General features: G+C 35.3%; 1 protein-coding gene across 3 annotated transcripts in view; it reads left to right on the forward strand.

The window, feature by feature from the left end:
- The window catches only part of EML5 (EMAP like 5), a 162384-nt gene that overhangs the window by 115407 nt on the left and 32527 nt on the right, over window positions 1-14450 (forward strand). For all 3 annotated transcript variants that reach the window (XM_021679813.1, XM_044918168.1, XM_044918167.1), the window contains exons 22-27: window positions 2168-2320; window positions 3045-3176; window positions 9427-9515; window positions 10596-10772; window positions 12156-12357; window positions 13240-13366. In XM_021679813.1, the coding sequence (XP_021535488.1) occupies window positions 2168-2320; window positions 3045-3176; window positions 9427-9515; window positions 10596-10772; window positions 12156-12357; window positions 13240-13366 (880 nt within the window). The remainder of the gene's footprint in view (window positions 1-2167; window positions 2321-3044; window positions 3177-9426; window positions 9516-10595; window positions 10773-12155; window positions 12358-13239; window positions 13367-14450) is intronic.

Below are 14450 nucleotides of genomic sequence, written 5' to 3' on the forward strand. Positions count from 1 at the left end.
ACTGGGAATTCAGCTGACATTGTAAATTTGCAACCTACACAATTAAATTTTGTGTTTAATTTTTAGCAACATCAGCCCATGGTCTCTAGTCAGACCATGACTCGTGCTGAGAGTTTAAGGATCTGAGTTTGTTACTTCTTTCTGTTAAATGTTCCATGCACTCAGTGGAATCTTTTGCACAGCATAGTCCTTGCAGTCATTCTTTTTGTGATGGTCAAAGGCAGCAGCCTCTTGGACTCCGAGGGCATTTTACTTCAATTAACTGCAGGAGATAACTTGATTGTTATGCCCATACATATACCCTGGATTACTAACATCCCATGTCCCGTTGGCAAGGGCTCAGCACTGTGCTTAAACCCAAAGGCATGACTCAACCAATTCCAAAAATCCCATCTTTAATGATCTGTCTCCTGTGACTACTTCAGTACCAATTCTATACCAATCAAGAAACAGAAACGACCTTAGTAAGTTGGAATAGGGAAAATTTAATATTGAATAAGTGTTGTTAACCAATAAAAGGTGATTACTAAAAGGGGTAAAGAGGATTCTAAGGAGTAAAGAAGCAAACTGCAGAAAGCTGCCACCTGTAGATTGGTGGGTGCTGATTAAGGAAGGACCCCTTCCTCTTTCCCCGGCTGAGATTCAGATCTCTTTGGAGAGATGTGCGTGCCATAGAAAAGAAACTTGCCAGAGGGCTAGTCTAGGAAATCTTTTGCTATGGTGGCAGAAAAAAAATCTCATCCCAGCCCCAGCCCCCATACCTACCCTTGCCCTGTTGTTAATCTGCTCTCCCGGTTCCAGCACACCAGGAGAAAGAAAAATCCCTTCCTTCTTCTTTGGCCTTTCAAGGACCTTCAGTACCCTCTACTGGACAAAATCAAAGTAGCTGGAAAAGGAAAAATGTCTATAGGGCCTAGTTCTAGTATCACATAGCCCGAAAGAAAAGGGTGAATTTGGAGCTGAGAGGCAATAAATTAATAACAAGCTTTTATCCAGCTCATGACTGTGACTACTGTCTGTATGCTACTGTCTCCCATATTTATATCTCTAGTCTAGTCTTCTCCCTTGAGCTCCAGAGAAGTGTAATTACACCACACTGCCTTCTTGATGTCTTCACTTGAATTTCTCATAGGTATCCTTAACTTTATGGGTACAAAACTGAACACTTGAAAAAAAAATGAACACTTGGACCTCCTCTAGGTTTTTCCATCTTGGTAAATGACATCACCATTCAAAAAAAAAATATCCTTGATTTTATCTTTTTCTCCTGTGCTCCTCCCTTTAGTCAGAGTCCTGCCAGCTCTATCTTCAGAATATCCAAATCCTAACCTTTCTCATCACCTGCACTCCAGCTACCCTGCTCCAGGTTGCCATCATCTCTTAAATATCAGAAATACTTCCAGATTTCTTCATTATGTTCTTGATAATTAAAAGATAAATAAATGACTTGTTCTCAATTCATTCTGTAACTTTTCATTCTGTGACAGCTGTACCCCATCCCTCCCTCTCCAAATTTTATGCAAGACACCAAAAGTCTTAGGGCTTTTGAATATGTCTGCCATATCCCTTGCTGTCAGGACAAGCCCATTTTTGTTTATTTCCCAATATATATTAACCCTTATTTTTTAAAATTAATAATATTAGCATCATTATTTCTTCATGCATGGTTAGATCTTTCATGCATGGATAGATCTTCCTAGGTTTAATAATTTTCATATTATATCAAAATATGTATCAAAAATATTTTCATATTTTTTCAAATTTGAAAGCATTTTTATAAAAATGGACTTATTCCTTACATTTCTGATTTGTTGGATAGAAACTACAGAGGTAGCAACCTCCCACTAAAAGACATTTCCACATGTCATTGGCTTTTTATGTTAAAATCTCTCATTCTTTCTCATCAACTTGATTTTTTAAGTTTTTAAACATTAGTACTTTTGTTACATTCAGAAGAGGGAAATGGTTTGTATTAATTATTGCTTAGAATTCCATACCACTGATTTCAGTAGAAAACTTTGTTGCCTGCATCCCTTGACTGCTTTTGAATATTGATTTGAGGCCATAATAAATACAGGAATTCTCTTTAAAATTAAAGGTTCCTTAAGCACATAATTTTTTTAAATAGAAGAAAATTGCCTGATATATACTCTCTCTCTCTTTTTAGGTGGGAGATGTTGCTGTTTTTCTCCTGATGGTAAAGCTTTAGCTGTAGGTCTGAATGATGGAAGTTTCTTAATGGCAAATGCAGATACTCTAGAGGATCTTGTGTCTTTTCACCACAGAAAAGATATTATTTCAGATATTCGATTTTCACCAGGTAAGGTATCATTGAAATCATATTTGATTATTAACTTGGGGTGGCCGTGGGCAAATATATCAATATGTAATTTTTATTAACCATTATTTTATCTTGGAATTTTAATTTTTTGAGAGAAAAGACAGTATGGTAAAAGGTAAAATTCCTGAATTAGATCAGTGGCAAAATATCCAGCTTAATACCAATTCTGTCACTAAATAAATAGGTTCAAGCCAAGGAACTGTTCTGAGTTTCAGTTTCCTCATTTCTAACATAGAAGGATTGGGTGACTGTCTTCATTATATTCTTAATACTTTTGAAATTTTGCACTAATTTTGCTTTAGCAATTTCTGTGGTATTATCTCTGAAGAAACCCACTGTAATGTGGGAAGTACTAACATTAAGGCAAAATTTACTTATGTTGGTTTACTTCCATTTTTTTCTAAATTTAGAGGGCTTTTTAAAAAACTTTTTTTTAGTTAAACACAAACTGTATTATATGATATATAATTTTTGGCCTTTTCTTTCCATTGAACTGTCTCACTACACTAAAGAAAACATTTTATTTTGTTAGTCATAATATGCTTGAAAAAATACAGATTATCACTTGATACAGGTTTTGTTATAATTTACAAAACACCTAAGAGTTCCTCCAAAAAAATGTTAAGAAAATTAACTCTAGTTGTAGAATGTAAAAAATATTTCTAAAGATAGAAAATCTCAAACAAATATGTTTCTGTTATAGGTTCTGGGAAATACCTTGCAGTAGCATCCCATGACAGTTTTATAGATATATACAATGTGATGAGTAGTAAACGAGTAGGAATATGCAAAGGCGCTACCAGTTACATAACCCATGTTGATTGGGACATTAGAGGTAAGAATTTAAATAACCTATTTGGTAAAAGTCCCATTTGATTTAGTATAGCTATTTTAGAGAAACAGTGATTCAACAGATGAGTTCAGAATCATTGTGAGAAACATTCTCAAAATTACTTTCCACTCCTTTATTTCACATCTGAAGGTGAATGCTGTGAGTTTAGATTTTTCAATACTTCCAATATAATTCAAGAGATAGTACAGTAAGTGGCAAATTCTTTAATTTGTAAAGTAAATTAAATATTATGTAAAATTTTTTAGTCATTTGTTGTGGCTCTTGTCAGATAAGCTTAGTATAAATAATAATTGAAAATTTGGAAAATAGATACATTAATGAGGATTTTAATGTCCTTTCCCCATCATTCAATAAAACGCATTTCTTAAAAATAATCACAATTGTATAACATACAGAATTTAATGAGTGTCTTTGTTTTTTCAATAGAATGCATTGCACATGGCAGTGTTTAATAATTTAGATAAATGCTAAATATTTTAAATGCTTTATAGTTTTATGTATTCATTTACATAAATCTAGTATTGTTAAAGTTTTTCCAAACATAATTAAACAAAAAGCTTTTTAAAAAAATCCTCAAATTTATTTCTAGGGTTTTTTTATATGTGTAACAACAGAAATAGTTTTTATGTATATACATACACAAAAATTAAACCATTTATGAATTACTTATGTGGTTGACTGTGAGGAAAATGATTTTTATGTTTAAGCTTAATTTTTCCCATGAAAGTTAAACATTCTACTTCTGGGGAAGATGGCAGAGTAGGAGGGTGCTAGACTCACCTTGTCTCAGATAAAACTAACACCCACATCAGTGTAAATAACCCAGAAAATGACCTGAAGACTGGCAGAACAGATTCTCCACAGCTAAACGTAGAGAAGAGGCCACATGAAGAGGATAGGAAGAATGGAGATGCAGTTGGGAGCTCAATGGATTCACAGGACCGTCTGCAGGAGGGAGAAGGGATACTGCGGGCATGGAGAGGGGAAAGAAACAGACAGTCACAGTGGGAAGCCCACAGGGAAGAGATAAAACACTTGGCTTTGAAAACCAGAGGGGTCGAATTCCACAAGTTCTTACAATTAGTTCTAGGCTTACACCTAGAATTTTAAAAATCAGCCGGTTTGGCTCTGGGAGAGCCAGGAGAGTGAGAGGAAACTGAGTCTCCACCCTTAAAGACACAGCATAACAACAGCCCTAGAAGCAGCAGTTTGGAAAACACCTGGGGTACGTGGAAAGGAGATTTGTTTACTAATCTTAGAGCATATGAGTTGGGAAACTAAGAACAAAAGAGGGGCAGGCGCCATTTCCCTCCCCTGTCCCTAGCCTAGACGCAGGGTTACCTACAAGAATCAGTGAAGCAGGAACACTTCCCATCTAACTTGCTTAACAATGCACCCCGCCCCTACATTCTGCAGACACATCCTCTCCAGCCAGACCTGGGTTCCAGGTCTTCTCCCACAGCAGACCCGCACAAACCTTGCTCACACCATACACCCGACCACTGCTTGCTCCTGGGGACACGCCCCCTCCAATACACCCTTGGCAGGAGCCCATCCAGAGTAATGCCACAATTCTGGCAGGGTGCAAGCAGCCCTGACAGGGACCAGCACCACTCCACAGAGACTCCTAACTCTGGGGAGAGAAGAAGATAACCATACATACTAGTCCAACTGCAGCCCCAGCAGTGGGCTGGGGGCAGACATCTCATCTGACTGCAAGCCCTGCCCACCTATGAAAGCTTCTCAAGGGAAAGTGCCCTACAGTTTGGTGCTACTACATCTTTGGCAAAAACCTGGTCTGACTCAACTCAAGCCCAGGATGGCCCCAGACTGGCCTATTAACAACACAGGGGTAAACCTGTCCACAATCAGCAGAGAGAGCCATTGCAGATGACTGGACTAAAGGCAAAGGCTGCTCAGCAACAACACTAGGACACACACAACACACACAGGAGACACTTCTGAAACACCAGGTTCCGGTAAACAGGGCACATGGTGCCACAGGGCACCACAGGACCTCTTTTCAATAAGGCCACTACTTTCAAGAGCAGGAAACGTAGCTGACTTCCCTAACACATAGAAACACAGAGAATTAGACAACATGAGGAGACAGGAACATGTCCCAGTTGAAAGAATAGGACAGAATCATAGCAAGAGAACTAAACAAAATGGAGATGATGAACATGCCTGATAGAGAATTTAAAGTAATGGTCATAAAGATACACAATGGACTTGAACAAAGAGTAGATGACCTCGATAAGGCCCTTAATGAAGAAATAGAAAACATAAAAAAGAACCAATCAGAAATGAAGAACTCAATAAATGAAATTAAAAATACACTAGATGGAATAAATAGTACACTAGAGAAAGCAGAAGTGTGGATCTGTGACCTGGAGGACATAATAATGGAAAGCAATCAAGCTGAACAGGAGAGAGAAAAAATAGTAATAATAAATGAAAACAGACTTAGGGAACTCAGTGACACCATTAAGAGTAATAACATTTGCATTACAGGGATCCCAGAAGGAGAAGAGAAAGGGAGGAATAAAATTTATTTGAAGAAATAATAGCTGCAAGCTTCCCAAATCTGGGAAAGGAAACAGAAATCCAGATCCAGAAGACGCAGAAAGCCCCCAGCAAAACCAACCCAAGGAGGTTCACACCAAGACACAGAGTAATTAAAATGGCAAAAAGGAGTGATAAAGAGAAGATTTTAAGAGCAGCAAGAGAAAAGATGACCTTTACATACAAGAGAAATCCCATAAGGCTATCAGCTGATTTTTCAGCAGACATTTTGCAGGCCAGAAGGGAATGGCATAATATATTCAGAGTGCTGAAAGAAAAAAACCTGCAGCCAAGAATACTCTATCCAGCAAGGCTATCACTCAGAATAGAAGGAGAGATAAAGAGTTTCCCAGACAAACAGAAATTAAAGGGATTTATGACCACTAAACCAGCCCTCCATGAATTATTATAGGGGACTCTGAGTGGAACGAAAAGACCATAAATTAGAGTAAGAAAAGTAGGAAGCACAAAAGCAGTAAAATTAAATATTTCTATAAAAATCAGTCAAAGGATTTATAAAAGAAAAGGAAGGGAAAGTATGACACCATATACCTAAAATAGGGAAGCGGGGAGAGGAGTAAAGAATGAGTTCAAACTTAAGCAACCATCAACTTAAAATAGACTGCTGTAGGCATAAGATGTTATATACAAACCTAATGGTAACAGCAAATCAAAACCCAGTAGTAGATATGTAAAAAATAGAGGGGAATCCAAGTATATCACTAAAGAAAGCCAGCAAACCATGAGAAAACAGAGTGAGGGAAGAAAGGAACAGAGAAGAACTACAAAATCAACCACGAACAAGTAAAATTGCAATAAGTACCTACCTATCAATAATTACTTTGAATATAAATGGACAAATACTCCAATCAAAAGACTAGGGTGACAGAATGGATAAAAAAGCAAGACCCATCTATATGCTGCCTATAAGAGACTCATTTCAGACCTAAGGACACATGCAGCTTGAAAAGGAATGGTGATGTGATGAGCACTGGGTGTTATACGCAACTGATGAATTATTGAACACTACATCTGAAACTAATGATGTACTATATGTTGGCTAATTGAATTTAAATTAAAAAAAAAAGAAAGTGAAGGAATGGAAAACCATTTCTTATGCAAATGGAAGTGAAAAGAAAGCCAGGACAAAATAGACTTTAAAAAACTGTAACAAGAGGCAAAGAAGGATGTATATATTCATAAAGGGAACAATCCAACAAGAAGATATAACAATTGTAAGTATTTCTGCACCCATCATGGGAGTACCTAACTACATAAAACAATTAATAACAAACATAAAAGAGGTAATTGATAGTAATACAATAATAGTGGGGGACTTTAGCGTCCCACTTACATTAATGGATAGATCCAAACGAAATCAACAAGGAGACAGTGGCTTTGAATGACACCGGACCAGATGGATTTAACAGATATATTTAGATCATTCCATCCTAAAACAGAATACACATTATTTTCAAGTGCATGTCAAACATTCTCCAGGATATATAACATATTAGGACACAAAACAAGTCTCAATAATTCAAAAAGTTTGAAATCATACCATGCATCTTTTCTGACCATAATGCCATAAAACCAGAAATCAACCACAAGAAAAGAAAAAAAAAAAAAACTGGAAAGAATACTAGTACATGGAGGCTAAATAACATGCTACTAAACAATGATTGGGTCAACCAAGAAATCAAAGAAGAAATTTAAAAATACATGTAGACAATGAAAATGAAAACACAATAATCCAAAATCTTTGGTATGCAGCAAAAGCAGTTCTAAAAGTAGCAAGAAAAGTCTCAAACACCCTAACCCTACACCTAAAGAAGATAGAAAAAGAAGAACAAACAAAACCCAAATCCAGCAGAAGGAAGGAAATAATAAGATTAGAGCAGAAATAAACAAAAGAGAAACTAAAGAAACGACTACATCAATGAAAATCAGGAGCTAGTTCTTTGAAAAGATCAACAAAATTGCTAAACCTCTAGCCAAGTTCATCCAAAAAGGAAAAAAAAAAAAACAAAAAACAACAACAACAAAAAAAACGAGAGCTCAAACAAAATCAGAAGTGAAAGAGGAGAAATGATAACTGACACCATAAAAATACAAAGGATTGTAAGAGAATAGTATGAAAAATAATATGCCAAACAATATGACAACCTAGAAGACGCGGATAAATTCCTAAAAACATATAACCTATCAAAACTGAAACAGGAAGAAATAGAAAGTTTGAACAGACTGATTAACAGCAATGATACTGAATCAGAAATCCAAAAACTCCCAACAAACAAAAGCCCAGGACCAGACAGCTTCACAGGTGAATTCTGTCAAACACTTAAGAGTTAATACCTGTTCTTCTCAAACTATTCCAAAAAATAGAAGAGGAAAGAAAGCTTCCAAATTCATTCTATGAGGCCAGCATTACCTTGATACCAAAACCAGATAAAGACACCACAAAAAGAACTCCAGGCCAATATCTCTGATGAACATAGATGCAGTAATCCTCAATAAAATATTAGCAAACCAAATCCAACAGTAATTAAAATCATTCTCAATCACATGGAATTTATTCCTAGGATGCAAGCAGGGTTTAATATTCGCAGATCAATCAACATGAGATGTTACATCAACAAGAGAAAGGATAAAAACCTTATGATCATTTCAATATAGAAAAAGCATTTGATAAAGTACAATATCCATTCATGATGAAAACCCTCAACAGAATAGGTTTAGAGGGAACATACCTCAACATAATAAAGACCATATGTGAAAAACCCCAGCTAACATCATACTTAATGGTGAAAAACTGGGAGCTTTCCCTGTAAGGTCAGGAACAAGACAAGGATGTCCACTCTTACCACTTTTATTCAACATAGTATTAGAAGTCCTAGCCACAGCAATGACAGAAGAAAAAGAAAAAAAAGGATCCAAATTGCTAAGGAAGAAGTAAAACTTTACTCTTTGCATGGATATGATATGGATACGATACAATATATGGAAAACCCTGAAGACTCCACCAAAAAACTACTAGAACTGATAAACATATTCAGTAAGGTCATAGGATACAAAATCAATATACAGAAATCCGTTGCATTTCTATACTCTAATAATGAGGCAGAAAAAAGAGAAATTAAGAAAACGATCCCACTTATAATTACACCAAAAATAATAAAATACTGGGGTGCCTGGCTGGCTCAGTTGGTAGAGCATGTGACTCTTGATCTCAGTGTTGGGAGTTTGAGATCCACGTCGGGTGTAGAGATTACTTAAAATGAATAAATAAAACTTTAAAAAAAGGGGGGGATGGGAAGATGGGTGAAATAGGCAAAGGGGATGAAGAGTACACTTACATGAAGAGCACTGAGTAATGTATAGAATTGTCGAATCACTATATTGCACACCTGAAATTAATATAACACTGTTATCTGCACTGGAATTTTAAAAAGAATTTAATGGGAGAAAGGTGGTAAAAACACTAATGTTCACTGAATGCTTTTAAATAGGATTGACTCTGTCATTTTACATTAATGAAACAATTTAATTTTACGATTATAAAACAATTTAAATATAAACTATGAAAGAAAATATTTTAAAAAGTTAAACATCCCATTAACTATATATTTTATATATGTATATATTTTTAATTTTTTTTTTTTTTAAGGAAAGCTTTTACAGGTCAACACTGGTGCTAAAGAACAGTTATTCTTTGAAGCTCCCAGAGGGAAAAAACAAACCATCCCCAGTGTGGAGGTAGGAAGATAATAGTGCTTGCAATGTTGTTGATATGACTAAGTGGTTAGAACACTGATGGCCACCTTTTGTCATTTACATATGAAGACTGTCCTCACATTATTCAAATCATGGCTATTCTTTCTGTGAGTTTATTTTCTGCCCTAGTCTATTAGATGAGTAAAGGAAAAGATGCTGTATAAGAAAAGGAATAAAACAGGGGCGCCTTGGTGGCTCAGTTGGTTAAGCATTTGACTCTTGATTTTGGCTCAGGTCATGATGTCAGGGTGGTAAGATGGAGCCCTGTGTCAGGCCCAGCATGGAGCCTGCTTGAGATTCTCTCTCTCCTCTCCCCACCCACCGCCCCCACCCCACCCTCACTTGCACTTGCATGCACATGCACGTGCTCTCTAAAAAAAAAAAGGGGGGGGGGAATAAATCAACTTTTACATCTAGGTATGCTCCCGTCCAGTTACTTTCCTCAAAGGATAGGAGGCAATTAGAAGACATGCTATCTTAGATAGGAGCACTGCATGTCTGTCAAATCTTTTGGAACCTATATGCCTAAGATGCTTGTTGGCAAATTCCTGTTTAAAGAAAAGAAAAAAAAAATGTGTTTCCTTTTGTGACTGACAGTATTAGCAAAATTTTTTGATACGGCTAAGGAAGAGAGGCTAAACAAATTGAATATGAAAGTGGCTTAATGACGAGAGAGAGTCTAAGTAAAGGTTCTTAATATCCAGTAATGATTAATTGGAAAACAAGCCTCTAAAGTATTAGAAATTTAGACATGAAGTATAGATTTATTGATTATTCTAAGAGCAGAAATGGTCTTATTTATTATCACTGAATCCTCAGCATCTAGAACACACAGTGGATACATAATAAGTACATCTTGAATAATGTTATGTTAAATATTTTCTACAGGAATTAGCAGACTTGGGAAGCTACAAAACCAAGACAACTAATAATTTAACTGTTATAATTAAAATTTTAATTTTACTTGTGACATATATAACTATAAAGAAAAATATTCAGATTTTTGTTGTCAGTTTTTAAGGTTTAGATATTACAAACTTACAGCCTTTTTTTTCTTTTTAGGTAGAAAAGATTTGTTGGGCATCATGGACAAGTGTGCTTGGTTTATGCTGTGAGGGAATTTGGCCAGTAATTGGAGAAATCACAGACATAACTGCCTCTTGCCTCACCAGTGACAAAATGATCCTAGCTACTGGGGATGATTTGGGATTTGTGAAGTTATTTAGATATCCTGCAAAAGTATGTGTTTTTCTTTAACTCCCCTAATGATCATAATTATAAAAATGGTTAAGGTAATGCTCTTTCATAGTATTTTGTTGTTGTAATATGAATATTATGTATGTAATATGAAGGATTTAGAATTATATATACTATTTTTGACATTTATAGCTTTTATTTAGAAGTAGTCTTATAATTTATGATCCTGTGCCTTAAGTTATATTGTACAGTGTTTCTCAGTATTGAGTAATATAAATGTCCCTTTTAGAGGAAACATTTCTTTTATCCCTAATGCTAACTTAAATAATTTTGCTATTCATTTGATTAAATATATACCATTAACAGTAAACTCAAACTCTTTATATTTACAGCCTTAAGTTTAAAATGTTTCAACCATGGGACGCCTGGGTGGCTCAGTCGGTTAAAATGTTTCAACCATTAGATCCAAAATACTATAAATACAATACCTATAAAACTAAAATAGACAGCATTGATTCAATGTAATGAATGATGTTATTTTGCTGAAACTAGACTGCACAGACTTTTTGGAGTACTATGTGCCCATGTGGTGAGCTGTGTGATGACTGAATTCTCTTAGTGCTTTCCTCTATTCAAGCTACCGGGAAATATTAGGCTTTCATTTAGCACAAAAATAAAATTCATATATCAAGTCCAGATGCATTTATTTCTTGTCACTGATTCAGATATACAGTTGACGCTTGAACAATGTGGGGGTTAGGGATACCGATCCCTGTACAGTCAAAAATCCGCATATAACCATTGACTCACCAAAAACTTTACTAATAGCCTACTGTTGACTGGAAACCTCACCAATAACATAAACAGTCAACACATATTTTGTATGTTGTATGTATTATATACTGTATTCTTATAACAAGCTAGAGAAAAGAAAATGTTATTGCAAAAATAATATTATAACAATAAGGAAGAGAAAATATATTTACAGTGCTATACTGTGTTTATCAAAAAATATCTACATATAAGGGACTGTGCAGTTCACACCCGTGTTGTTCAAGGTCAGCTGTATATTATAATCTGGCATGAACATAAACATAAATTTGAAATAGGGCACCGAAATCATATTATGGTATAGATCTTAAGTAGCTGCTCATATTTATATTTTTAGATCAGCATTGAAATGAAAACACATTTAAAAATTCTCATAGAGAACCCAGGCACCTGAGGAAATATTCCACACATTCCTGTTTTAGGTACACTTAAGTGACAGAACCTTAATTGGTAAGAATGTGTTCCAATAAAGCATTTATTGGTCAGAAACTTCATTTTCAGCTTTCTAGATGGTATAGATGCCTGAAGAATAGGACCATTTTCAAGTAGTAACATTTCTCAAAGACTCTGAATTTTTTTTTTTTTCATCTTTAGGGAAAATTTGGAAAATTTAAGAGGTATGTGGCCCATAGTACACATGTCACAAATGTTCGCTGGACTTACGATGACAGCATGTTGGTTACCTTAGGAGGTGCAGATATGTCTTTAATGGTTTGGACAAATGAAATCGAGGGCTATCGAGAAAAAAGGCCTTGTGATAGTGAAGAATCTGATACAGATTCGGAAGAAGATGGGGGTATGTCATTTTAAAATATTTTCATAAAAACACAATTTAGCACAACTGATTTAAACTATAGCAGTTAAACAAGTAATAATAATGTTTGAATAATTGTGATTTTAGTGTTTGTGGTCTGTTTAACACCAAAATTGGTTTTATGCCTCAAAAATAACAGACTAGCATATATTGATGACTTAAATATTCTTCATCTACAAATGTATGATAATCCTACTTTAAGTAAGTACTGTTAAAATAAATTTTATGGTGGGGTGCCTGGGGGGCTTAGTTGGTTAGGTGTCTGCCTTCAACTCGGGGCATGATCCCAGGGACCTGGGATCAGGCCCTGTGTCGGGCCCCCTGCTCAGCAGGGAGTCTGCTTCTCCCTCTGCCTCTCCCCCCCCACTCGTGCTTGCTCTGTCTCTCTCAAATAAATAAAATCTTTAAAAAAAATTGTTATGGTATTGAACCTCATATTTTAAAATGATTTTAATTTTTCCTAATATACAAATAATACCAGCTCATTACAGAAAAATTAGGAAATACATTTTGCAATAAAAATAAACACAGTATCCATAATTTGACCACTCAGAGGTAACGTCTGTTAACATATTGAGGTATTTCCACAGGGGTATTTGCATTTATATACATTATATTTTTTAACAAAAATGATATATTGAATTTATATTTAATAGGCTGTTATCTCTTAGTAATATTTTAAAAACATTGTTACATATTAAATATTCTATATAATTTTTACTGGCTGTATATTTCATAATTTATTATTCATAATTATTTCATAATTTAACTTATATTGTTGAACATCCTTGTATCCAATTTATAGGATCATAATAGAACTCCTCAGTTGCAACTTAGAGAATAATTCTTATGTTTTGATGGCAGGCTATGACAGTGATGTTACAAGGGAGAATGAAATCAGTTACACCATTAGAGCCTTATCAACAAATATTCGCCCAATGTTTGGAGTCAAGCCTCATTTGCAACAAAAAGAACCCTCAGTTGATGAGAGGTAACAATCAAATTTAAAACTAGATGAAGAAAAATAATATTGGTATTAAAATTGAATTAATTGTTTAACTGGATGAATTTTTGTAAAAACTAAGTAGCAGTGGTACTCTTGCATTTTCCAGCTCCCAGCACCTCTTAGAAAACGTGTTTGTCCTTAAATACTTTTTGGTGGTGACACTGTCTCTTTCAAGTAGTTTAGGGAATATACAAAGTGTCTATGATTAAAGGAATATTATTTGCTAACTTTTATAAATAAATGTGATAGGGTTGTAGGAAATAATAAAATTTGAATCCAATACCAAGTATGTTTTAGGAAGCACCTGAGCAGAGATAGGATTAAATTTTGAAAAGGCATTTTTATCCATGTGCCTTTAATCAAGGATAGAAAATTTCACCAGGATTGGCTAGGTGGCTCAGATGGTTAAGTGTCTGCCTTCGGCTCAGGTCATGATCCCAGCTGGGATCGAGCCCACATTGGGCTCCCTGCTCTGCAGGGAGTCTGCTTCTCCCTCTCAGTCTACTGCTCCCCCTGCTTGTGCTCTCTTGTGCTCTCTGTCAAATAAATAAAATCTTTAAAAAATAATAAAAAACAAAAATTTTTCCAAGAGGCAAATTGAAGTATAGCTTCCCATTAGAGAATGGGAATTACTGGTCTTTGTCTGGAAGCAGCACATCAGAATTAAAGGCTATGCCAACAGCAATTTTATAAGGAGAGAAAACTGTTTTAATAAAGTCTCTGAGTTAGATGACAGATCAAGAGAGGAATTGTTAACATCACGTGATGCTTTAAAAATCATTAGGGAATATGGAAGACAGTAAAGAGGTGTATGGATCAGTGAGTGACATGGACTTCAGAAGTGAAGAATTTTTAAGAATTGATAAAGGAAAAATTATCCAGAAACTGCAGTGAGGAAACAAGAAGGAGTGGGAGGTGGGAACAGCAGTGACCTCTTCTGTCCAAAGATGTGTTGAGGAAAACTTTGTTGTGAGAAGTTGGTAAGAATATTTGAGGGAAAATTTAAAAATGAAAGGGAGTTCACTCACATTGAACAGAATTTGTGGAAAATTCGAGTGAATGTCTAGTC

The sequence above is a fragment of the Neomonachus schauinslandi genome, chromosome 9 (genome assembly GCF_002201575.2).
Source record: "Neomonachus schauinslandi chromosome 9, ASM220157v2, whole genome shotgun sequence".
In the NCBI taxonomy this organism is placed as follows: domain Eukaryota; kingdom Metazoa; phylum Chordata; class Mammalia; order Carnivora; family Phocidae; genus Neomonachus; species Neomonachus schauinslandi.